The sequence below is a fragment of the Aotus nancymaae genome, unplaced genomic scaffold, assembly GCF_030222135.1.
Source record: "Aotus nancymaae isolate 86718 unplaced genomic scaffold, 86718_ANA_hifiasm-v0.15.2.pri h1tg000072l, whole genome shotgun sequence".
Classification (NCBI taxonomy): Eukaryota; Metazoa; Chordata; class Mammalia; order Primates; family Aotidae; genus Aotus; species Aotus nancymaae.
In genome coordinates, this window is record NW_026988487.1 from 17,438,502 (window position 1) to 17,464,384 (window position 25,883).

Here is a 25,883-nt window from a genome sequence, read left to right on the forward strand (position 1 = left end):
GGGATTACAGACATGAGACACTATGCCCAGCCAGGAAATACTTTGTTGAATTAAGATCTGAGTTTATTGAATTGAGATGTAAGCATGGGGTGTTGTTCCTACATTTGTTTAGGTAACTCAAGGTCTCTGACTTGGAGAAATAGGATATAATTTTTGTTCTTAGTTCTTTTTTCTTTTTGAGATGGAGTCTGTGTCTCCCATCCTGAAGTGCAGTGGTGTGATCTTGGCTCACTACAACCTCCACCTCCTGGGTTCAAGCGATTCTCCTGCCTCAGCCTCCTGAGTAGCTGGGATTATAGGTGTGTGCCACCACACCCAGCTAATTTTTGTATTTTTAGTAGAGATGGGGTTTTGCCATATTGGCCAGGGTGGTCGCGAACTCCTGACCTCAAGTGATCCACCTGTCTCGGCCTCCCAAAGTGCCGGGATTACAGGTGTGTGTGAGCCACTGCACCTGGCCTTATTCTTAGTTCTTTTAAAATTCTTGGATTGGGTGTTGGGAAAGAATAGACAAACAAGTCTTAGGTGGATGGCTCTCCTAGTAGTATTGAGGCCTGAGTCAAAATAGGAAATTTTATTTATTTATTCTAAATGGGGATCTTGGTCTGCTGCCCATGCTGGAGTGCAGGTGCGATCATAGTTCACTGTAACCTTGAACTTCTGGGCTCAAACAATCTTCCTGCCTCAGCCTCCCAAGTTGCTGGGAATACAGATGTGCACCACTACACCTGGCTAATTAACAAAATTTTTGTAGAGATAGGGTCTTGGTATGTTGTCCAGAGTGGTCTCAAACTCCTGGCCTCAAGCGATCTGCTTGCCTCAGCCTCCCAAAGTGCCTTGATTACAGGTGTCAGCCACTGTGCCTGGCAAAATAAGACGTTTAAGAACACTGTTAAGATAGCTAGAATTTTGTGTTAAGGAGTTTGGTACTGAGTGTATGAGGGAGGGGATTTTCCTTGTTTTTTTTTTCTATTTGAGGACTAACTATAAGACAGATAAATCTATAGAACCATCTTCAGCTTGCTGTCCCCAAAGTTAGTATGATTCAGGTTATGATCTGTTCATTTGAATGTAAGGTTTGAAGCCTAGAAAGTGAGGGCATGTGAGTAGGGGAGTGAGAGAGTGAAGATGGGGTAGTTGTCAAGGGCTAGGGAGTAGAAAAGTAAAGTGAAGAGGAGGGAAGGAAGACTGAACCAGACTCTTGCCAAATAGTGAACTAAACTTCCAGAATTAACCTTATCTTCCAGGGATCTCTAGGGAATAGCCTGTGGGCAACTTTTTTGGTGTAGTCTACGCAACTGAAACACAATAGCACATTTTAAGAAACGTTACATCACAAATCATGCTATCAAACAAGTTTCAATGGAAAAAATGGGTTTGTGCTACAGGATTTCAGACTTGGAATATTGTTTTCTCCCCATAGGAATTTGGTTAATAATTTTTTTTTCATGGTTAAGTACTGATTTAAAGCTTAAATATCTAATTTTGACCACATCAGGTTTTCGTACTCAAGTAAGAGCCTTCCTCCAGAAGCATGGACTTCTTTTATATTCTTATCCCCTTTATATCAGTCATTGTTGGCATTAACAAAGCACAGAGCCTCTCAAACAAAACAAAATAGCTGAGTAGCAAGGGCAGTGCTTTTTAAAGTTTTCCTTAGAACTGAGGTTCTGGTTTCACCAATTACAGTTCTTTATTATTGATAAAGGTATCCATCTGGGCATGGTGGCTCACGCCTGTAATCCCAACAGTTTGGGAGGCTGAGGTCGGCAGGTCACTTGAGGTCAGCAGTTTGAGACCAGCCTGACCAACATGGTCAAACCCCATCTCTACTAAAATACAGAAGTTAGCTTAGCATGGTGGTGGGCGCCTGTAATCCAAGCTACTCAGGAGGCTGAGCAGGAGAAGTGCTTGAACTTGGGAGGCAGAGGTTGTAGTGACCAGAGATTGCGTCATTGCACCCTAGCCTGGGTGCAAGAGTGAGAGACTTCATCTCAAAAAAAAAAAAAGAAAGAAAGAGAAAAGATACCCAGTTCATGTAAAAAAAAAAAAAAAATGCTTGCTGTAGGAGAAACATCTGTGATGACCTTAACTTAGGGCTGGGTTAAGATAGAAAGAGTGCTGGAGTTAGGCACAAGTTCTGGTCCCAGCAGCTGGTACATACGATAGTCCAGATATTAACTGATTAGTAGTTCTTAGGTGAATTCATCTCATACAATTGTGATATAGCTTGCTTTTATTTTAGTTTTTGGTTCTTATTCATTTATTTATTTTTGTTGAGGACTGAGTCTCGCTCTGTCGCCCAGGCTGGAGTCATTAGTGAGATCTCAGCTCACTACAACCTCTGCCTCCTGGGTTCAAGCGATTCTCCTGCCTCAGCCTCCCAAATAGCTGGGACTATAGGCGTGCACCACCATGCCTGTTTAATTTTTGTATTTTTAGTACAGACGGGGTTTCACCATATTGGCCAGGCTGGTGGTTCTGTCTTGTTTTTACAGAATTTTTAAGAGGTCAGTTGAGTTTAGAATTGGAGATTCGGTAGCTACCAGGGGCTTTAATGAGGAGTTACAAAGGTTTTGTTGGTTCTCTTATTGACGAATCCTCTAATGTTACCTGTGTAGTGTTGCCTGTCAGTCCACCTTAGGTGAATCACTTAATATCTGGACTATCAGGGAAATGGAGGCAGGTGAATTGTAGGAATATAATTCATTGTTTCTTAATTAGAGATATACTTTAAGTGACTGCGCTCTGTTCTAGACTACTGAATCAACAGCCCAGGCATTCTTTTTTTTGGTAGGTAGGGGTGGTAAATGATTTATTGAAATATAACTTACAGGGGAATATTTCTAAGTCTCAGGTATTTATTTTTGTGTCCTTTGAAAAAACTCCCTGGGTAAAACGGGGGTGCATTTCTTACCCTTCCAAATCATGTAGAACTAACTAAACACTTATATTTCCTTTGCTAAGACTATTCAGTGAAATATTTTCAGTTCCATTTATATTAGAAATCTTACTTTGAATTTAGCCTTTCAGAATATAACTCAAAACTCTGCAATTGTGATAAAGCTTGCTTTTATTTTAGTTTTTGGTTCTGTCTTATATTTAGAGAATTTTTATGAGGTCAGTTGAGTTTAGAGTTGAGATTGGGTAGCCACCAGGGGGCTCCAGTGAGGAGTTGTAAAGATTTTGTTGGTTCTCTTCCTGGTGAATCCTCTGAATACCGTGTGTTATCTGTTAATTTATTTACAGAGCTAGAATTTATAATCTAAAAGCAGAAGAGCCTGTCAATTTGGATTATGTCCCTGAAGTTTTTCCTTCTTAAAGCATTTTTTTTTTTAGATGGTGTTTCCCTCTTGTTGCCCAGGCTGGAGTACAATGGCATGATCTCGGCTCACCACAACCTCTGCCTCTCCTGGGTTCAAGCGATTCTCTTACCTTGGCCTCCTGAGTAGCTGGGATTAAAGGCATGCGCCACACACCCAGCTAATTTTTTATATTTTTGTTAGAGACGGGGTTTCTCCATATTGGTCAGGCTGGTCTTGAACTCCTGACCTCAGATGATCCGCTGGCCTGGGCCTCCCAGAGTGCTGGTATTACAGGCATGAGCCACCACGCCTGGCCAGCATTACTTAAGAGAACTTTGGATGTATATAAAAACCTGTTTTAGCAATTAGTTCTCTAGAAAGCTCAGTTTCTCATTTCATTTCTTTTGATCTTATGCTCTGATTAGCAACCTTAATATAAAACCTTCAATAACAGAAGTGATAGAAGATCTGTAGTACTTAATATTTACTCTGTCAAAGCTAGCATGTCAGGGATACCTGATGGTGTGCTAGACTGTCTAGCATTGAGTGCTGCTTTAAATCAGTTACTTTGCACCTTACCTCACTGCTTAGGTGACAGATAAGACTAGGGGTTCAGAGTGCCTTTAAATAAAGCTTAAAAGCACTTTTAAGTGTTAGGCTAATTCTAATTTCTTTCTTTCTTTTTTTTTTTTTTTTTTAAGACGGGGTTTCACCATGTTGGTCAGGCTGGTCTTGAACTCCCAACCTCAGGTGATCCACCCGCCTTGGCCTCCAAGGTGCTTGGATTACAGGCGTGAGCCACCATACCCGGCCTCTTTTTTTTTTTTTAATTAAAAAATTTTTTTTTACGACTAGTTGAAGTGCAGTAGTGAGAAGTGGGGAGAGAGTAGATAGGGAGCTTGATCTGTAACTGTGACCAGTTGAGATTACTCACTACCTTCAGACCAGCCTTTATTTCCTTTAATACAAGCTAAGTTACTGTATCTATTTGCTTTAAGAGTGGTGATGAATTGATTAGTTGCATTGCTTAGAATCTGAAAGGGAAAGAGCCAGCTGGACCTTTTGAGTCTTAAAAGCAACTACTAGGATTGAGGCATTAGTGCTTAAGATGAAAATTTCTCCCCTTTGTTACCTGTGTGCTATACATTACCATTACTATTTCTAGCTTGGGAGAAATCTGTGCTTTAAAAATTCCTAATATGTTATAGAAATCTACGTTCATTTCATAGAAATCAGATTCTGGAAATCTATATATGTTGTTTGGAAGTTCTTGGTCTCTTGGGTAGGCAGAAGAGGAGTATCCATTACACATTGAGCTACTGTGGATCAGACACTAAATAGAGCAACATGGATAATATGTAAGGAGGGAATTTAAGCTGTTCTCCAGAGCATGGTTTGTGGGAAGAATTTGAGGACATAATATTGCATGTACTGTCTCTCCTTATTGCAGGTCGAGCTGTGTTTAGAGTGCATCGAATGGGCCAAATCAGAGAAAAGAACTTTCTTACGCCAAGCTTTGGAGGTATGTTTTACATTAGTACTGATTTCAGGTCTCTAAGCATGAGACAGAGGGTGAATTACCATCCTTATCAAAAGTATCTTCAGCAACTTTGTAATTACCTAGATACTGAAAGATTATTGATAATAGTCCCACTTATGAGAATTGCCCTGATTGAAGTTTTGAGACAGATTTGCTACTTGGCTCAGAGTAATAAGTAACAATATGGTAAAGTTAACAGTCATTTGCTGGCCATAATAGGAGACAATACTTGTCTAGAGCTTCTCTTACGCTGAATTTGATGTTATCGTCAGAAATTGCATATTTAACAGTAACAGTTCTGTGACTGTCAATCTTTGATTTCTTTCTGTGGCTTTTTTTTGCCCCCCTTCAATCATTGCCTTTTCTCTTTCCTAGGCAAGACTGGTGTCTTTGTACTTTGATACCAAGAGGTACCAGGAAGCATTGCATTTGGGTAAGTAAGCTGATAATAAGTCATCTCAGCTAACTAAATGAATGTATTCTAAACCACCTGGCTACTCTTATTAATTACCTGTTAATAATTTATATTCTACTTCTAAGAAGGATTTAAGGTAGCTTATAGATCTGGATTTGTCATGGGAAAATGTCATTTGAAAGTTTAAAAAACTAGTTAGAGTTAATCTGACAAATTTAGAGGACAAAAGGGTAGTTTTAAGTTTACTTGAATTTAGAGCAGTAAGATCAATTTCTTTCTTTCTCTTTTTGAGACGGAGTTTCACTCTTGCTACCCAGGCTGGAGTGCAATGGCGTGATCTCGGCTCACCGCAACCTCCGTCTCCTGGTTTCAGGCAATTCTCCTGCCTCAGCCTCCGGAGTATCTGGGATTACAGGCACGTGCCACCGTGCCCAGCTAATTTTTTGTATTTTTAGTAGAGACGGGGTTTCACCATGTTGACCAGGATGGTCTCGATCTCTTGACCTTGTGATCTACCCGCCTCGGCCTCCCAAAGTGCTGGGATTACAGGCTTGAGCCACCGCGCCCGGCCCAATTTCATTTTAATAACTGAAATTTAAAAAAATGTGTATATATTTTGCATATAGTACTCTGTTAAATTTAAGATTTAGGTTTTTAAATTGCAGATGTTTGGCTTGCTGTCATATTTACTATATCTGTTTATGTACTTACAAATCTATTTTAAAAATCAAGAAATTAATTGGGTACAAATGTATTTGGAAGCTGGAGTGGCCAACTGAAAGCTTTCTCCTGTGTGTCCTGTGTGGCCTTTAAACACCTTGAAATCTTCCCTGCTTGGGTTTTTTTTTTTTTTTTTGGGAGGAGTCTCACTCTGTTGCCCAGGCTGGAGTGCAGCATTGCGATCTCAGCTCACTGTAACCTCTGCCTCTCAGGTTCAAGCGATTCTCCTCCTGCCTTAGCCTCCCGAGTAGATGGGACTACAAGCATGTGCCACCATGCCTGGCTAATTTTTGTATTTTTAGTAGAGATGGAATTTCAGCATGTTGGCCAGGCTGGTCTTGAACTCCTGATCTCAGGTGATCTGCTCACCTTGGCCTCCCAAAGTGTTGGGATTACAGGTGTGAAATACCATGTCTGGCTGCTGCTTGCTTTTTATGAATGGGTAGATCTGGACTATTTTTTTCCAAACAAAAGAACATGTCTTTTATGATCGTAGGTTGAAAAGTTTCCAATATTCCGTTTTTGGACTGCAAAAATGGCACTTTCATATGGTTCAAATAGTAGCATTTAAAAAATAACTTTAATAAGATACAGTTCACTTACCATAAAATTCACTTTCAAGTGTATAATTCAGTGATTTTTAGTATAATCACTAAGTTGTACAATCATCACCACTGCTTAAATTTCAGAACATTTTCAGCTGGGTGTGGTGGCTCACGCCTGTAATCCCAGCACTTTGGAAGACCAAGATGGGCGGATTGCCTGAACTCAGGAGTTCGAGACCAGCCTGGGCAACATGGTGAAATGCCGTCTCTAGTAAAGATACAAAAAATTAGCGGGACATGGTGGTGTGCATCTGTAATCCCATTTACTTGGGAGGCTGAGGCAGAAGAATCATTTGAACCCAGGAGGTGGAGGTTGCAGTGAGCCAAGATTGTGGCACTGCACTCCAGCCTGGGCAACAGAGCAAGACTCTCTCTAAAAAAAGAAAAAAATTTCAGAACTTTTTTTTTTTTCTTTGAGAGGGAGTCTTGCTCTGTTGTCCAGGCTGGAGTGCAGTGGTACGACATTGACTCACTGCAATCTCTGCCTCCTGGGTTCGAGCTATTCTCCTGCCTCAGCTGCCTGAGTAGCTGAGATTACAGGTGCCTGCTACCATGCCCGGCTAGTTTTTCTATTTTTTAGTAGAGATGGGGTTTCACCATGTTGGTCAGACTGGCCTCGAACTCCTGACCTCAAATGATCTGCCTGCCTTGGCCTCCTAAAGTGCTGGGATTACAGGTGTGAGCCATCGTGCCTAGCCTCAGATGTTTATCACCCCAGAAAGAAACTTCCTATCCATTAGCAGCCCTGGGCAATCACAAAGGTGTCTGTATCTTTGTAGATTTGTCTATTCTGGGTATTTCTTATAAATGAAATAATACAGTATTTGTTTTTCTGTGATTCGCTTCTTTTACATGGCATTGTGTTTTCAGGGTTTATGTCGTAGCATGTGTCAGTACTTCATTCCTTTTTATTGCTGAATAATAGTCCATTGTAAGGATATATCACATGTTTATCCATTCATCAGTTGATGGACATTTGGGTTGTTTCCACATTTTAGCTCTTATGAATACTGCTATAAACAGGTTTTATGTGGACATGTTCTTCTTCCGCGTATATACCTAGAAGTGGAATTACTGTGTCATATGGTAACTGATTAACTTTTTGAGGAGCTGCTAAGCTGTTTTCCAAAGTGGCTGCACCATTTTACATTCTTTTTAACATCGTATGGGGCTTCTAGTTTTTCCATATCTTCATCAACACTTGTTACTATCTTTTTTAGTTTAGCCATTCTAAGTAGTACTTCATTATGTTTTTGTTTTGCATTTCCCTAATGATGATATTGAGCATATTTTCTTTTTTTTTTCTTTATTTTATTTTATTTTTTTGAGGCAACTTCTTATTCTGTCGCCCAGGCTGAAGTGCAGGGGCATGATTCAGCTCACTGCAGCTTCTGCCTCCTAGGTTCCAGTGATTCTCCTGCCTTAGCCTCCCGAGTAGCTGGGATTACAGGCATGCGCCACCATGCCTGGCTAATTTTTGCATTCTTAGTAGAGATAGAGTTTCACCATGTTGGCCAGGCTGGTCTTGAACTCTTGACCTCATGATCTGCCCAACTTGGCCTTCCAAAGTGCTGGGATTACAGGCGTGAGCTACTGTGCCTGGCCCTTTTTTTTTTTCTTCTTGAGACAGCCTTGCTTTGTCTCCCAGGCTGGAGTACAGTGGCATGATATCAGCTCACTGCAACCTCCACCTCCCAGGTTCAAGTGATTCTCCTGTCTCAGCCTCCCAAGTAGCTGAGATTTTAGGCATGCACCACCATGCCCAGCTAATTTTTGTATTTTTAGTAGAGACAAGGTTTCACCATGTTAGCCAGGCTGGTGTTGAACTCCCAGTCTCAGGTGATGCGCCCACCTTGGTCTTCCAAAGTTCTGGGATTACAGGCTTGAGCAACTGTGCCTGGCCTTCTTTGTATATGTGTCTTTGGATATATATTCATATCCTTTGCTTATTTTATTTTTAATTTGTAATTTTTAAAATTTTTTTAAGGCTAGTCAAATGAAGCAGTGGGAGTGGAGAAGGAACAAAGAAATCTGTAACTGGTTGTGATCAATTAGTTGTAAACACCAGTGCACTTGGACCAGCCCCTTTGCTTATTTTTTAATTGAGTTATTTGTGTTTTTATTTTTTAGAAACAGGGTCTTTGTCACCCAGGCTGGATGGAGTACAGTGATGCAATTGTAGCTCACTGCAGCCTGGCAGTTCTGGGCTCCAGCGATCCTTCTGCCTCAGTCTCCTGAGTAGCTAGGACTACAGGCGTGTATCACCATACCCTCTGTTTTTATCTTTTTATTCTGAAGTTCTTTTTTTTTTTCAGTTTATTTTTACTTCAGGGGTACATGTGCAGGTTTGTTATATAGGTAAACTTGTGTCATGGAGTTTGTTGTTCAGATTATTTTGTCACCCAGGTGTTAAGCCTAGTACCCATTAGTTATTTTTCTTGATCCTCTCCCTCCTCCCACCCTCCGAGAGGCCCTAGTGTGTGGTGTTCCCCTCTACGTGTTTATGTATTCTCATCATTTAGCTCCCACTTATAAGTGAGAGCATGCAGTATTTGGTTTTCTGTTCCTGCTTTAGTTTGCTAAGGATAATGGCCTCCAGCTCCATTCATGTTCCTGCAGAGGACATGATGTCGTTCTTTCTTATGGCTGCATGGTATTCTATGGTGTGTATGTACCGAATTTTCTTTATCCAGTCTGCTGTTGATGGGCATTTAAGGTTTGTTTTTTATTCTGGATACAAGTCTCTTACTAGATACATGATTTTGCAATTTTTTTTCTTTTGTTCTGTGGGTTGTTTTTTCACTTTCTTGATGGTGTCCTTTGAAGTACGTTTTAATTTTGATGAAGTTCTGTTACCTGTTTTTTGTTATTGTTGCTTATGCTTTTGGTGTTATGTCTAAGAAACCATTGCCAAATCCAAAGCTACAGGGATTTATTTCTGTTTTCTTCTAGAGGTTTTATAGGTTTTGCTCTTAAACTTAGATCTTTGATCCATTTTGAGTCAATTTATGTATATGGTGTAAGTCTGTTTGAATTTGATATTCTAGTTTGAGATGGGGGAGTCAGGGAAGAAGGTGTATTTGGAGAACGTTGGTATATCCAGAACTCTACTTCCTCCATGAACCTGGGTGCCTGGGGTTCTTATATAGCCTTGTGATTGCTGGAGAAGAAGAGACGTGAGATCAAGTGCCTTTCTGAACTGGTTAACTAGATTTAGCATTTTATAGGTAGGGATTCCCACTGTTTTTAAATCTTAAGAGTAAGCTCATAGGACTCATGGCTCTAATATTGTCCTTAGGAAGCAGAAAATTTCAGAGATGTGTTTTTCTCTTGGAAGATAGCATATTAGTGGAAAATTTAATTATTGCATGGGTTCTAGAAGTAATGTTTTTTGAGTTTCAGGCAGTTTTTTTTTTTAATCCTGAGTGTTATTTGGGTGGGGAGTGAGATGTTACAGTATTTAGATATTAAGCTGATGGCCAGTAAAGGAGAATATATCTTTTCCTTCTTCAGGTTCTCAACTGCTGCGGGAGTTGAAAAAGATGGATGACAAAGCCCTTTTGGTGGAAGTACAGCTTTTAGAAAGCAAAACGTACCATGCCCTGAGCAACCTGCCGAAAGCCCGAGCTGCCTTAACCTCTGCTCGAACCACAGCAAATGCCATCTACTGCCCCCCTAAATTGCAGGCCACCTTGGACATGCAGTCAGGTAACAGATGTAGCTATTCCTGGGATGTGTTTTCTTAAAGCTCATCTTACCTTATAGGTAGAAGGAATGGGGGTTGGGGCTGGAGAATAAAACTGACTGATTTGGCTCTAGCTTCTTCAGAGAACCACTTAGAAAGCTACTGTTCTAACTAGCTGCTCCCCTCCTGTTAACTGCCTAAAAGGTATTAAGAACATACTTATCACTGCTTGACCAGGCAATCTGACTGTTAGAACCAAACTCTAGAGAGGTCGCACTTAGAAGACTCCCTTAACTTTCCTCTTAGCCACTTACTCAGAATAGTAGCATTTTCATTTAGGCTTACCCTAAGTCTGTTGACTCTTGGAAATCTTTGTAAAATTGGTTGACTTTGACAAAGGGCCTCAAATCAGGACTGAGGAATGATAACCCAGTTTCAGCTGAGTATGGTATATAGTTTCTGATGGAGTGTGTGAATGTGGGGCTAGGAAGCCATGAATTGGCAGGTGGAATACTTTCTTTTGTGTTTAGTTTTTTTTACTGGAGGCATCAGTGTTGAAGGAATGTTGGAATTGGAGGCCAAGGACTAGTTTAAGTGCTTGTGTTACCTCTCATCTGTAAAAGATAATGCCTACTCAACTTGTTTGTCAGGGATGTAGTGATCTAGGATCAGGCTTTCCCAGGTTGACATTTTGTTCTGCTGCTTTCTAGGTATGTGACTTTGGGCAAGTTACTTAATTTATGTTTAGCTCATCTGTAAAATGGTAATAATTGGCACATGATAGACCTTCATTAATGTTTGTGTTGAATGAGTGAGAGTCTCTAGTTTTTGGTTTTAGTTTTTGCCTTTTTTTTGAGACAGGGTCTCACTCTGTTGCCTAGGTCATAGCACAGTGGTGCAATCACAGCTTACCACAGCCTCAGCTTCCCAGGCTCAAGTGATCCTCCCACCTCAGTCTCCTGAGTAGCTGGGACTATAGGAGGATGACAAGCTAACTTTTTGTATATTGTATATTTTGTAGGGATGAGTTTTCACCATGTTGCCCAGACTGGTCTGGGCTCAAGCAGTCTTCCCATCTTGGCCTCTCAAAGTGCTGGGATTAATAGGTATGAGCCACCATGCCCACCTTTTGTTTCTGTTTTCTGGTTTTTTTTTTTTTTTTTTTTTTTTTTGAGACAGAGTCTTGCTTAGCTGCCCAGGCTGGAGTGCAGTCACGCGAACTCAGCTCACTGCAACCACCTTCTCCCCGGTTTAAGCAATTCTCCTGTTTGAGCCTCCTGAGTAGCTTGGATTACAGGCACTTGCCATCATGCCCAGCTAATTTTTGTATTTTAATAGAGACAGGGTTTCACTATGTTGTCCAGGCTGGTCTTGAACTTCTGACCTCAGGTGATCCGCCCATCTTGGCCTCTCAAAGTGCTGGGATTACAGGCGTGAGCCACTGCGCCTGCCTGTTTTTGTTTTCAGCAACAAACTTCATATGCCCGCCATGACACTCAGAGTGCTGATACGGCCCCTGTTAACTAATGTGTTTGGCAAAGCAGTATACCAGTTCTTGGGCCTTATTTTATCTTTTTTTTTTTTTTTCCATACTTATTTTTGAGTCTGGCCTGTTCTCCCTCTATACTGGGAAATGTGGAAAAATGGAGATGTGTCTCATTTAGTTTAGCAGCATTAATAGTTTGCTGGGTTGTTGAAGGGGCTTTCCTTGGCTACAGAGAAGAGTAGATATTCCTTGAGGCCTCTATACTTAACAGTAGTAGAAAAAGATCTGATTCCCATAGACCCAAGGTGGGAGGTTTTTTGGGTAGGCTGAAAGAACCTATCACTCAATAAATGGTGAAGTCAGAAGGTTCCAGCTGACATTGAGTTCTTGGGATTGTGTGTCAGCAGTGTCATCCTTTGACTCTGGTATGCTAAATACTTTCTACATGTATCTTGATGTGAAAGATGTTGGGAAGTACTTGTGGTAAACGAATGGGGCTGAGGTCTGTAACTTCTTAAAGGGCTGGGGCAGAGTTAGAGCTAATATACACAAATACAGAATTTTAGGGTTTAGATGCCTCCCAAGCTTGGAAAGAACTAATTTTTATGTTAACCCAAGTGATAGCATAGGTTGGCATTAATAGCAGGTGCAATCAAAGTTAAGCTCATTGGGAGCAACTCAACTTCTAAGCAGTAGAGGATTGGTTAGGACAACTAGGGTATATCAGTCTGAAGAAATACTGCTTAGCTATGTGTAGTTAAGTTCATGGATTTGGCATTATGTGAGAGCTGTACACTGAGTGCATTTAGGTGAAAGCACATCCATAAATGACAAATACTTGAAATGAAAATATAAGATGTTGGATTCCCTCTCCCCGCCATGAAAGCTGCATAAATATAAAACTGTCAAGCTTAGAAAAGCTATCTTAAAGTAGTTAGTATTATTAAAACAGGTCATTCAGGCCGTCTAGAGATATTTGAGCCAACTCCCTGCCCTGCGAATGTGATGTCATGGAGGGTAAACATGGCCTTTTCCTTTGGCTCCAAAAGATAGCAGGACTGGAATGGTGGTGAGAAGCATGGGAGAAAGATGGTACAGTATGTGTTTTCAGGTCCCTTTTAAGTCTCTAACTCCTTTGGGAATTTATATTTGGCAATATGGCAATATGACATTGAGCTGGGAGGTCAGAGACCTGGAATCTCATCTTCTAATCTCAGCCCTCACATAGCTGGCAATGACAACTTTGGGCAGGTTCTTTCTTTTTATTCTTTTTTGGAGGTGCTCTCACTTTTTCACCCATGCTGGAGTGCATTTTCACTATCACAGCTCACTGTAGCCTCAACCTCCCAGGCTCAGGTGACCCTCCTACCTCAGCCTCACAAGTAAGTGGCTGAGACTACAGACATGCACCACCGCACCTGGCTAATTTTTTGTAGTGATGGAGTTTCACCATTTTGCCCTGGTTGTGGTCTTGAACTCCTAGCTTCAGGTGATCCGCCTGCCTTGGCCTCCCAAGGTGTTGAGATTACAAATGTGAACCACTGTGCCTGGCAGGGCTGGTTCTTTATCCTTTCCTGACCTCATCAGTAAATTAATGGAGTTGGGGTAGATTTTTTTTTTTTTTTTTTTTTTTGAGACAATGTCTCAATCTGTCGCCTAGGCTGGAGTGCAGTGATGTGATCTTGACTCACTGCAACCTCCATCTCCCGGACTGAAGCGATTCTCCTGCCTCAGTCACCTGAGTAGCTGGGATTACAGGCATGTGCCACCAAACCCGGCTAATTTTTATATTTTTAGTAGATAGGGGGTTTTGCTATGTGGACCAGGCTGGTCTCGAACTCCTGACCTTAAGTGTTCTGACTGCCTTGGCCACCCAAAGTGTTGGGATTACAGACGTAAGGCATTGTGCCTGGCCTCTTTTTTTTTTTTTTTTTTTTTTTGAGATGGAATCTCACTCTGTCACCCAGTTTGGAGTGTAGTGGTATGATCTCGGCTCACTGCAATCTCCACCTCCCGGGTTCAAGCGATTCTCCTGCCTCAGCCTCCTGAGTAGCTGGGATTACAGGTACCCGCCACCACATCCGGCTGGTTTTGTATTTTTAATAGAGATGGGGTTTTACCATGTTTATCATGTTGGCCAGGCTGGTCTCGAAATCCTAACCTCAGATGATCCTCCTGCCTCGGCCTCTCAAAGTATTGGGATTACAGGCGTGAGCCACTGTGCCTGGACAGTTTTTTTTTTTTTTTTTAATAAAGACGGGGTTTCACCATATTGGTCAGGCTTGTCTTAAACTTTTGACCTCAGGTTATCCACTTGCCTCAGCCTCCCAAAGTGCTGGGATTACCAGCGTGAGCCACCGAGCCTGGCCATTTTTTTTTTTTTTTAACAGACAAGGCTGGACAGGCACAGTAACTCACACCTGAAATCCTAGCACTTTGGGAGGCTGAGACAAGTGGATCACTTGAGGTCAGGAGTTCAGAACTAGCCTGGCAAACATGGTGAAACTTGTCTCTACTAAAAATACAAAAAATTAGCTGAGTGTGCTGGTGGGTGCCCATAATGTCAGCTACTCAGGAGGCTGAGGCAGGAAAATTGCTTGAATCCAGGAGGTGGAGGTTGCGGGAGCTATCATGCCACTGCACTCCAGAGCGAGACTCTGTCTCAAAAAAAAAAAAAAAGAGACAAGGTCTCACTATGTTACTTAGGCTCAAACTTCTGGGCTCAAGTTATCCTCTTGTCTTGGCCTCTCAAAAGTGTTGGGATTACAGGAGTGAGCCACCGCACCTGGCCTTTTTTTTTAAAAGAGATGGGGTCTTACTATGTTACTCAGGCTCATCTTGAACTCTTAGGCTCCTGTGATCCTCCTGTCTCAGCCTCCCAAAGTGCTGGGATTGCAGGTGTGAACCACTGTGCCCGGCCAGGGAGATTTCTAAGGTGTCTCCCAGCTCTGATCTTTTATGGCTCTATTATTTTATATGGTTCTTATTCCTTTCTTTTCAATGCCCAGGTATTATCCATGCAGCAGAAGAGAAGGACTGGAAAACTGCGTACTCGTACTTCTATGAGGCATTTGAGGGTTATGACTCCATTGACAGCCCCAAGGCCATCACATCTCTGAAGTACATGTTGCTGTGCAAAATCATGCTCAACACGTAGGTGCACCTTAACTCTGGAATACAAGAACTCAGATCCTTCAACAAGTTTGTCTGTCATGGCAGAGATGGCCTGAGCAGGGAGTGTGGCCAGTTACAGAAACAGCAGCAGCTGCAGCCTCTAGGGCTGGCTCAGGTAGAGCAGGAGGATCAAAGGTGTTCCAGAAAACTTTCACTTACTAGTCTTTCAGAATCAGGAATACATTTTAGAAATCTTCCCAGCTCTTGTTGGAGAATTCTGCTCATTGTTTAAATATTCTGTCCTCATAGGTGTAGAGCACAGGACAGAGGGTCAGGAAATAGCTTATAGATCGGCCAGTATCAGCCAACTGAGCCACCCAGAATGAGGAAGGAAGGGTTAAGGAGAGGTTTGAAAAAGTGGACAACAGGGGCTGGGTGTGGTGGCTCACGCCTGTAATCCAGGCACTTTGGAGGCCAAGGCGGGCGGATCACCTGAGGTCGGGAGTTCAAGACCAGCCTGACCAACATGGTGAGACACCGTCTTAAAAAAGAAAAAAAAAAGTGGACAACAAAAGTATGACAGACCTTCTTATAAAGAAGTCTATAGAATTATTCAGTTTTTTGGTGAATAAATGAAGTATTAACTAAGAACTCTTTTTTTTTGATCTTTGGATTACATAGGGGCTATGTTTTAATAAAACCTGTTACACTGGGATTTGACTTAAACTTATAGTTCTGCTTTTGATAGGTTCAGTTCAGTTTTCTAACATTGGAGTTTTTCTTTCTTTTTTTTTTTCTTGAGACAGAGTCTCACTCTGTTTCCCAGGTTGGAGTACAGTGGTATGATCTTGGCTCACTGCAACCTCTGCCTCCCGGGTTCAAGCAATTCTCCTGCCTCAGCCTTCTGAGTAGCTGGGATTACAGGTGCACACCACCACACCTGGCTAATTTTTGTATTTTTAGTAGAGACAGGGTTTCACCATGTTGGTCAGGCTGGTCTCGAACTCCTGATCTCATGATCCACCTGCCTCAGCCTCCCAAAGTGCTGGGATTATAGGCATGAACCACCGAGCCTGGCCAACATTGGAGTTTTTCTGCTTTTCAGGCTGAGATTTGGTCCAGAGTGGAGAAAACCTAACTTTTGCAATGTGATGTGCATATGGGTTTAGGGTTGGGCTGATTATCTGTGTGGGCAGTCTTTATTACAATGGAATTCTGTTAAAAAGAGATTTGCCTAAACCTACCTTTAGAAGCATAACATCCTGTAGCAATTGACCAAGTATATCTTTTTTTCTAGCCCAGAAGATGTCCAGGCTTTGGTGAGCGGGAAGCTTGCACTTCGGTATGCAGGGAGGCAGGTAGGGACTACCTTGATTGCAGTTCTGCTCACTCTGAGACCAGCATGTTTTTATAGTTATGAAAACATGGCTATAAAACATGAAAACAGTGCTCTTCGGGTCTTCATACTGCTCTCTTCCTTCTCCCCCACCCACTTCCTTCCCTTAAGCCCATTCAATGTGTTTCCTAGACTGTTAAATTCTTGGCCTGGAAAGTCAGTGTTTGATGCTCTTATGGGCATCAGGTGGTTTGAGGGACTTAGGGAACTAACTGTAGCATTTGCAGTGAGTTAGTTTGCATTTGGCTTTCACCAGAAGATTTATCTACCACGAGTCTGACTTGTGAATTTAACTTATGCAGAGTATGAAATCTTAGATTCTCCAGGTCAGGAGCCTGGTAAGGCCTGGTGCATATGTACTTTAGGGAGGTCTGATTGCTTGGTGCAGAAACTAGGTTTTGAGATTTACTTTTGTGCTTCTCAGAGCAGTACCTTTCTACTCATGCTTTGAATTTTAGGTGTGGTGGAAAAGAGTTCTTTTTTGTCTGTTACCTTAATGCCCAAGTAGCTCTGAGTGTGACTTCTGAGAGCAGACAGTTATGATCTATGCAAAGGTGATGTCTCGGATGTCTGGACTGTCTCCTCTTTGTATTTTGCTTATCACTAGTAAAGTAAAAGTATTCTTTCTGGATTTCAACTGCCATTGTCTCTAAACACAGACTAATCGGCTGTCTACATAATCTCACTATATCTCTGGAGGAATGGCCACACAGATGATTTCTTCCTTCTCTATAAGTGGCCTTAATTGGCTCTTTTCTTTTTTTTTTTGAGATGGAGTCTTTTTCTTTTCATCCAGGTTGGAGTGCAATGACGTGGTGATCTCAGCTTACTGCAACTTCCTCCTCCGAGTTAGAAGTGATTCTCCTGCCTCAGCCTCCTGAGTAGCTGGGATTACAGGCATCCGCCACCATGCCCAGCTAATTTTTTGTATTTTTAGTAGATACGGGGTTTTGCCATGTTGGCCAGGCTGGTCTCAAACTCTTGACCTCAAGTGATCTGCCCGCCTTAGCCGCCAATAGTGCTGGGATTGGATTGTAGGTGTGAGCCACCGTACCTGGCCATGCATTTTCCACTATAGTAATAACTAGCACTCTTGAGGTCAAAACCAGGAGCTGACCTGAAACTTTTGCTGATAAAAAGCCAATTAGGGACCAGGCATGGTGGCTCATGCCTGTAATCTTAGCACTTTGCAAGGCTTAGGTGGGTGGATCACTTGAGGTCAGGAGTTTGAGAGCACCCTGGCCAACGTGGCAAAACCCTGTCTGGATTAAAAATAAAGAAATTAGCTGGGTGTGGTAGTGGGTGCCTGTAATCCCAGCTACTCAGGAGGCTGAGGCAGGAGAATCATTTAAAACTGGGAGGTGGAGGTTGCAGTGATCCAAGATAGTGCCACTGCACTCTAAGCTGAGCAACAGAGTGAGATTCAGTCTCAAAAAAAAAAAGATGCAGTACTCTCACTATAATTAGAGTTGAGGAGACTGGCTCAGAGACATCAGGTGTCCAAGACAAGGTCAGGTAGCTAATCAGTGGTGGAGCTAGACTGTGAACTAGGGTTATTGGCTCTATTTTCCAGGTTTTTCTCATTTGGACACATTTTTCTGTCTATAGGACAAATGCTAGAGACAAACTACACTAATGCCTTGCACCCTTTAGTCTACTGTATAAGACACACCTGCAACCTCATCAGAGAACGCTAACCAGGAAAAAAAGCAAAAAAAAAAAGACACACCGTCCTTGTTTAAGTATGTAGGCTGATACAAGAGCAGCTTCTCTCAGACACTTCCACCCTGATGTTAGCTTTTAAGCAGGATTTGGGCTGATCTTCCAGAAAGATGAGTGTTGCATATTTTTTGCTGAGTGGAGACTTGATGGCTTGGTCAGGTGCCTTTTCTAACCAGGTTAGAAGTTGTTCTCGACTATTAATTATACCTTCATCACTCTGTGGGGTCTTAACATTTGGTGTAATATGTTAATGCCTCAATTTTGATACCCCAACCCTTTTTTTTCTTTCCTTTTTTTGAGACAGAGTCTCCTTCTGTCACTCAGGCTGGAGCGCAGTCGCATGATCTCGGCTCACTGCAACCTCTGCCTCCTGGGTACAAGCAGTTCTCCTGCCTCAGCCTCCCAAGTAGCTGGGATTACAGGTGCCTGCCACCAAGCCCGGCTAAGTAGAGAGGGGGTTTCACCATGATGGCCAGGCTGGTCTTGAACTCCTGACCTCAGGTGATCCACTCACTTCGGTCTCCCAAAGTGGTAGGATTACAGGTGTGAGCCACCACGCCCCACCTTGATGCCTCAGCCTTAATGAGGTAGACCTTGTTCAGTGCTTTGTACCAAACCTAGCAGAATGAATCTTGATAAAGCACATATATAATAGGGCCTAAGGACAGGAAGAAGTTTGGGTGGCTGTGATAATAACGAGTCTTGGGGGAAGGGAGAGGAAATCACAGTTCTCTTGTCATTTTTCCTTTTAGCTTGTCATCTCTAGAGAATACTGTATTAGGGTCGGTCTGTTTGGAAAACTTCTGTTTCCCAGTATTCTTAAGTGATTTCATGTTTCAAAGTGAAATAGATAGGGATATAGTGGTATTCAGTACTTCCAGCTCTTCTTCCCAGGTCTCTGAAGAATGATAGTGGGGCGGGTTCTTCCTTATAGCAAAAGTTGTATTGACGCAGCATACTGCTTATGAGACTTGGGTGAATGTTAGTGTGCAGCATAGATCACTTTCATGATTTGTCTCTCTATTCCCAGACAGAAGCATTAAAATGCGTGGCTCAGGCTAGCAAGAACAGATCACTGGCAGATTTTGAAAAGGTGAGCATGATACTGGGTTCGTAGGGAATGTGGGTAGAAGAGAGGGATGTTTAAGTACGTCAAAACATACTTTAAAAAATAATTATAGTTTCACAAGAAGTTGCAAAGTGATTCCATGTATACTTCATCTAGGACAGTGTTAAAACCAGGAAATAGTTAAGCACTTTTTTGTACAATGAAACTTGTTGAGTTGATATAAATTATATATTATTTATACATAATACCTTTCTGTTTCAAAAGTTCTTTCTGTCCTTTTTTCACTTTGATTTTTCACAACACACCTATCTAATATCTTCATTTTGTGATTAAGGGAACTGGGATTCAGGAGGACATCCAGAATCACACAGCATAGTGTGAGAGTTTGACTCTAGGCCTAGTGCTTGTTCCACATGGCAGAGTTGTAGGTATTCCTTCAGCTCCAGAAATGCCAGGTCTGCTGCTCCTCTGGACAAAAGAGTGCGTACCTGGACCCAAAGAAACGTCATCAGGATGATGTTCTAGGCTTTCTTTAACCCCAGAGAAAAGCCTGTCTGGACATTAGGTTGAGAATTGTATATTCTTTTCTGAACCTCTCTCCTCTTAGTCTAAGGACCAACTTAGTAACAAAACCAGCCGGGTGTGATGGCTCATGCCTGGAATCCCAGCACTTTGGGAGGCCGAGGTGGGTAGATCACAAGGTCAGGAGTTCGAGACCAGCCTGACTAACATGGTGAAACCCCATCTCTACTAAAAATACAAAAATTAGCTAGGCGTGATGGCGCGCACTTGTAATCCTAGCTACTCAGGAGGCTGAGGCAGGAGGATTGCTTGAATCCAGGGAGCAGAAATTGCAGTGAGCTGAGATCACGCCATTGCACTCCAGGCTGGGCGACAGAGTGAGACTCCATCTCAAAAAAACAAAAAGCAAAACCTAGATTCAGAAAGAAAAACTTAGTGTGGATGGAGACTAGACCATGTGACTTTGACTGTCCTTAAGATTCACCATTTTCCTGGAGGGCTCTTGTCAGTTCTTGTTGTTGCCTCTTACTTGGCGTGATTTGCCTGCTTCCCTTAACACCTTGAAGCACAGCTGAAATGAGGCTGGGATGTTGAGACCATTACTGATGGTCTCCCAAGTAAATCACACACATGAGTAAATGGTCTAGATCATTTTATCCCAATGTTTGGGATGTTTGATGGAACATTTTTATTCCAAGTAGTTCCATGGAAGAAGGATTCTGTGATTAGATACTCAGGAAATCCTAGGGCTAAATAAAATACTAGGGCTAATAATAATTAAAACACCTAATTTTGCTGAGTAATTGCAGAGCCATAGTATACTGATGGTCTTCATAGAACTCCCAAGAGCTAGTTGTAGAATTCAGCACTTCCTGTTGTTTAACTTCAATAATCTTTTTCCCTGGCAATGGAGACCCTATTTGTTTTGTAGAATACATTCTGAGAAATGCTTGTGTAGTTAATTTGGTTCATGAACTGAGTTGCTCTTGGGGCTTACATGGTTTGAGCTGTTGACCTGAAGCTTGCAGACAGAAAGATAGTGCCTAGCATGACTCCACCTTTTAGTTCTATTTTGTATTTTTTTTTCTTTTAAGACTATCATAAAATAGCATTTTACAAAATTAATAATTTTTAGAGATGGAGGCTCTCTATTTTGCCCAGGCTGGACTTGACTTCTTGGACTCCAGGCGCACACTACCATGCCAAGTTGACCTTTTAGTTCTTGACATTCCTTTTCTTCTGCTTTCTATCATGCATCTCCCCATATGTCCCCTAACTTCATTCAACCATGTAGCTATAAGGGCCACCAGACTACCTAGGAAGCTAGGAAGTAGCATGACTTTCAAGTGATTTTCTGTGCCAATCTCTGTGACTGGTTCTTTTGCCAGGCTCTGACAGATTACCGGGCAGAGCTCCGGGATGACCCAATCATCAGCACACACTTGGCCAAGTTGTATGATAACTTACTGGAACAAAATCTGATCCGAGTTATTGAGCCTTTTTCCAGAGTACAGGTGAGAACCCTCTGGGGACTCCATTTCTGACCAGGCATTCTCACTGTAGACACATCCCTTCCACACATGTACAGAATGGGAACTCACTTCTAGGAGTGTGCCTGGTGGTCAGGAAGCCACCAGGAGTTTGGGCCTCTGTTGATAGAATGAACAAGAATCGAGGAGAGAGATGCTGTGGGTAGAGGCATGTGAGATTGCCCCTGTACGTGTTCTGAGCCATTTCCTCCTCACGTTTAGTCACCGTATGTGTGGTACATGTTTTTTATATTTGGGTGTGGGACAGGAATCTGTTTATTGTGTGTAGCAGTGAAGGGCAGGCAGATGGGCAGAGCACAGGAGACTTAAGCACAGCTATGGAGGGTATTGTCGTACAGAGACAACATTAGAATTTTGAGAAATAATAGCAGTTCTCCCCTATTCCCTCCCTTTTCTTATTGGAGGCAAAAGTAAAACTTTCAGTGTTGGTGTCTCTTTGCCTTTCCTTTTAGATAGAACACATATCTAGTCTCATCAAACTTTCCAAGGTAAGGAGTCTTAAGGCCATCTGGGGGGAGGAATGGGAAGGGGTGGTGAGGAGGGGCGGCACATGCACCTGATTGGCCTCATTGGAAAGCTCCCCAGCTTCTCAGTGGGGAATGGGCAGTGTGGGCTAGAGTGAGAGTTGCATTGTTGCTATTTTATTTTCAGTCCATTTGGCCTAAGACCCCTCCAACAAAGCTTTTGCGTCAAGGTGATCTCTGACTAGTGGATACTGGTCCCTTTAATCATGTGCTTTGATTTTAGGCCGACGTGGAAAGGAAATTATCACAGATGATTCTTGACAAGAAATTTCATGGTGAGTAACAGTCACACAGGCAAGGGGGCTGGTGGTGGTGGTGGTGGTGGTGGTGAAGAGATGGTTGAAGAAGTTTATTTTCAAAGAAGATGTTCTGTTTGTTTCCCCTGATGGTTCACCCTGGGATCCTGGCCCCTCTTCTCTGTGATGAGAATGTGTGATAAGCATGTGTACATGGAATAGGGAGATGAATTCTATTGCTTTTCTTTTCTGGAGAAAGTGGGTCAAGTAGGGATTGGGCTGCTTCACAAATGCTTTTGTGTCTAACCTCATCTTTTACCTGGGTTACCCTTGTGTTTCCTGCAGGGATTTTGGACCAGGGGGAGGGTGTCCTGATTATTTTTGATGAACCCCCAGTAGATAAAACTTATGAAGCTGCTCTGGAAACAATTCAGAACATGAGTAAAGTAGTGGATTCCCTTTACAACAAAGCCAAGAAACTGACATAGGTGAGTGCTGGCTTCAGGACCCCAGGGCTGGGCAGCTCTGTCTTCTGCGTGTCGAGACTGAAAACCTCCTCCTGGTGTCCTCATGGCTTCCTGATTGACCCTGCTCTGTCTTCTCTTGCAGAGTTGGATCTGTAGCGGTCCTTTGGAGAGTGTGTGTGGCGGGAGAGTGAAACCTTGGGGGAAAATGCTAGGAGATTTCTTTTTTCTTTTTGTTCTACTTTTCGCTCGGAAAGTTTTTAAATCCTCATTTGGTGCATCTGTACTCCAGCCAATAGGTGTGCCAGTTTTCATGTAATCTTTACTGGCCCAACTTGGGAGTGGGGAAATTGCTTAAAAAAAAAAAGAAAAAGAAAAAAAAAAAAGATTATTCTAAATAAAAGGAAAAAGGCTTACACTACCTAAAGCTGTGCTCTCTGCCTCCTGGGAGAGGGCCGCAAAGCCAGGCACCCTGCCAACCACTGGGGGGTCCTAATCCACCTGCTGGGCGTCACCTCTCCTCCTCCTCAGAATTGGGTGTTTGCTGACCATCAAAAGCAATGACTTTTTATTCTGTTTGTACTGAACCAAAACAAACAACTGTGTATAGACTGCTATTTTCTTTTTTATTTGAAATGAGGTGTTTTGGTGTTCTTTCCCCTGCCATACGGCCTGTCCACCTTTCCCTCCCCTACATTGGCTCCAGCAGAGTAGCTGAAGGTCCTGCCGCTGCCACCACCACCACCACCACCACCACCACCACTGCAGCAGCAACAGCAGCAGCGCCTGCACAGCTCCACTCTGACCTGTGAAGGAATGGGGATGAGGCCAGGAGCTAGTGTCTGCCACGGCCACATGGGGAGCAGTGTGGGCCCTTAGCCCCCAAGGGGCCTGCTGTGCATGTGGCTTTTTATTTTTTCACACAGTAAACTAGATTAGTCATCAGTTTTACTTGCTCCTCTCTTCTCTGTGTTCCTCTCCTCTCCTGTCTTCTTTGCTCTCTCTCCCTTCTCTTTCCCCTCTCAACCAGGAGACCATCACGTCTCTCTGCCTTCCTCCTCTCCCCTCCAGAGGAGTCAGGCTGTCGGAAATCCATGAGCTTCTCTCCCTCTCCCACTCCTCCTCTCCTGCTTTCAGACGGATTTATTCCTTTTTTAAACAGTGAACATCGGAAATGAGACTGTGGGGTGTGGTTTTTTCTTTCTTTCTTTCTTTTAATTTTCTTTGTTGGGTTTTTGAGCAACCTCATGTCCCCTTCCCAGGGAGCTTCTTTATTTACCTCTTAGAACTCGAGTGGATGGGAAGTAGAGCACTGTATGTCAGCATGCTTTGTTTTCTGACAAGATTACACAGCGAGGTGTTAATGCCATTTGGGTAGGTGAGCTTCTGCACCTCTGTTGTGCTGAACTGTATTATCTTCTGTCATCTCCTGTTTGTGTTTTTTCTCTTTTCCTCTCCCCCTCTTCCTGCCTCCTTCCTGCTGGCCTCCTTTTCTCTTTCTTTACCTTCCTTGGATTATCCTTCCAGGTTTTCATAATAAATTTATATTTTGTAAAAGGATTTTGTTGTACCAGGTTTTGCATCCTCGCTGAATCTGACTGGCTTTTATTTTCCTCTCCAAAATCAGGTTTTTGTTCTCAACATCTCTCCCCATTATGTCCAGTCACTGTTTGGTTTTGGCACCATCAATATCAAATGTACAAACGGTTCTTGCTAACCAACACCAGGTATATCTGATGTTCAGATGAGTTCCAATAAAAATAATTTTTTTTTCAAAAGGTGTCTTTTCTTGAGTGCTGGAGGGCTTCCAGGCAAGCCCAGACAGCTCTGTGTAGCCTCACAGTAGTCTAGCTCTTGTCTGGCCAAAGCTGTTATCTCATTTGTATAATGGGAATCCTTAAGCTAAATTTGGGGTCCAAATTTGGAGGCTTTTGGGGCAAGAAATTGGTGTGTGAGTTCTGAATTTGGAAATGAATTCAGGTGTCTGTTTTTCCAGGGCAGCGTGGTCCAGTGAGCACATGTAGGTTTGGGCAGTAGATCCCCTGAGCCTACTTTCTCTTCTACTCAGTGAGGATGCTGCTTCCTTGGCAGGTGATCGTGATGTGAGGCTGAAAAAGTAATAGATGTGCAAGTATCTGGAGAGTCCTGACATTCAGTTGTTTCGTTTCCTTTTGGAATCTTCAAAGGCAGCGATTTTCATATTGCCTCACACCCTGGGGGGCTCTGGGACCAGTGGGGGACCTCCTAAATCCTCCATAGTCTGAGCAGTTCAGCCATTGTCTGTTTTTGTATTGTGTCTCTGTATTTCACTTCCAGACAATTTTGCTTCTATAAAGGACTTTTAAAAAGTACTGCAAAGAGATCTAGATCTGGAGCAGAGGGGAGACGGTTTCCCAAACTTAGGGCAGTCCTGAGGAGCTCAGGGTAGCAGCCCTTTTCTTGGTTCCCTTTGTGGGTCTTGGTCAGATGATGCCCTTTAGATCTGTGCTGTCCAATATGTAGCCGCTAGCCACTTACAGCTGTCAGGCCCTTGCAATACGGCTGGTCCGAGCTGTGATACACTGCAAGTGTAAACACAAACCAGACTTTGAAGGCTTAGTATGATAACAAAAGAAAAGGAGTGTAAAATATGTCAATAACTTTTTTATATATGTGTTGAAATATTTTGGGTATTGAGTTAAATAAAATATGTTATTAAAATTCATTTGTTTCCCTTTTACTTGTGTAATATGGCTGCTAGAAGATATAAAGTTACCTATGTGGCTTGTATCTGTGGCTCACATTATCTTTCTCTTAGACAGCGCAGCTTTAGACCTCCAGGACCAGCATTTGTGCCACTGCTTCCTCTCCCAGGCCTCTCATGAGCTGAGTCCAGGCACAGCTGGGAGGGTGGGCTGGCCCGTGGGCTGGTATGTGCTCTGCTCCCTCACCTCCCTTCTGGGCTCCAGCCTTCTTGGTGCCAGGACTTTCTTGTGTGTTAATGAGACTCTATGGTGTTGGGAGCAGAGGCTGTGGTCCCCTGCTGTGTGCTAGTTATGTAATCTGTGCTGCCCAGAAGGGCCACTAGATGCTGCTCTGTGATCCCCGAAAGAACAAAGCAGACTTCCTCGGGAGTCAGAGTTCAGGCCTGCTTTATTTGGAACCCTTCCTGGAAGCTGTAGCTGGTCCCAGCCTTGGCCCCCCTTCCTCGGGATGCTATGGGAAGTGGGGCATACAGGAAGAATGGACTCTTCGGCAGTACACGAGCAGGCTGGACCAGCAGGGCAGCTAACAAGTAGGCTGGCCCTTCAGGCAGCTAGAGATAGGCTGTAGGCTAAGTAGGCTGATTGATGGGGGTGGGATTTGGAAATCTTCCCTGCAGTTCTATGATGAAGGCAGCTGGGAAGAAAACAGCATTGCCTCATTCAACTGGGTCTGCCTTCTGGGTCCTTGATTCTGCCGTTGATGGCAGTTGACTGCCTTTTCTTCCTTGCTTCCTGTTGGAGCAGTGATAGGAACTGGGGGTAGGGAAGTGGTGGTGGGATGAGTGA

At 42.9% G+C, this 25,883-nt stretch overlaps 1 protein-coding gene across 2 annotated transcripts in view; it reads left to right on the forward strand.

Annotated features, from left to right (window-relative positions):
• PSMD11 (proteasome 26S subunit, non-ATPase 11) overlaps positions 1–25,057 on the forward strand; it is a 39,732-nt gene extending 14,675 nt beyond the window's left edge. Inside the window, exons 4-14 of one of the 2 annotated variants that reach the window (XM_012449255.3) lie at positions 4,756–4,827; positions 5,221–5,278; positions 10,099–10,293; positions 14,765–14,909; positions 16,168–16,228; positions 19,019–19,081; positions 20,968–21,093; positions 21,582–21,617; positions 21,877–21,928; positions 22,235–22,377; positions 22,499–25,057. In XM_012449255.3, the coding sequence (XP_012304678.1) occupies positions 4,756–4,827; positions 5,221–5,278; positions 10,099–10,293; positions 14,765–14,909; positions 16,168–16,228; positions 19,019–19,081; positions 20,968–21,093; positions 21,582–21,617; positions 21,877–21,928; positions 22,235–22,377 (951 nt within the window). In that variant the 3' untranslated portion in view covers positions 22,499–25,057. Of the gene's footprint in view, positions 1–4,755; positions 4,828–5,220; positions 5,279–10,098; positions 10,294–14,764; positions 14,910–16,167; positions 16,229–19,018; positions 19,082–20,967; positions 21,094–21,581; positions 21,618–21,876; positions 21,929–22,234 lie in introns of both variants that reach the window. The other variant, XM_064367693.1, reaches the window with a different exon arrangement.
• The last annotated feature ends 826 nt before the right edge of the window (positions 25,058–25,883 follow it).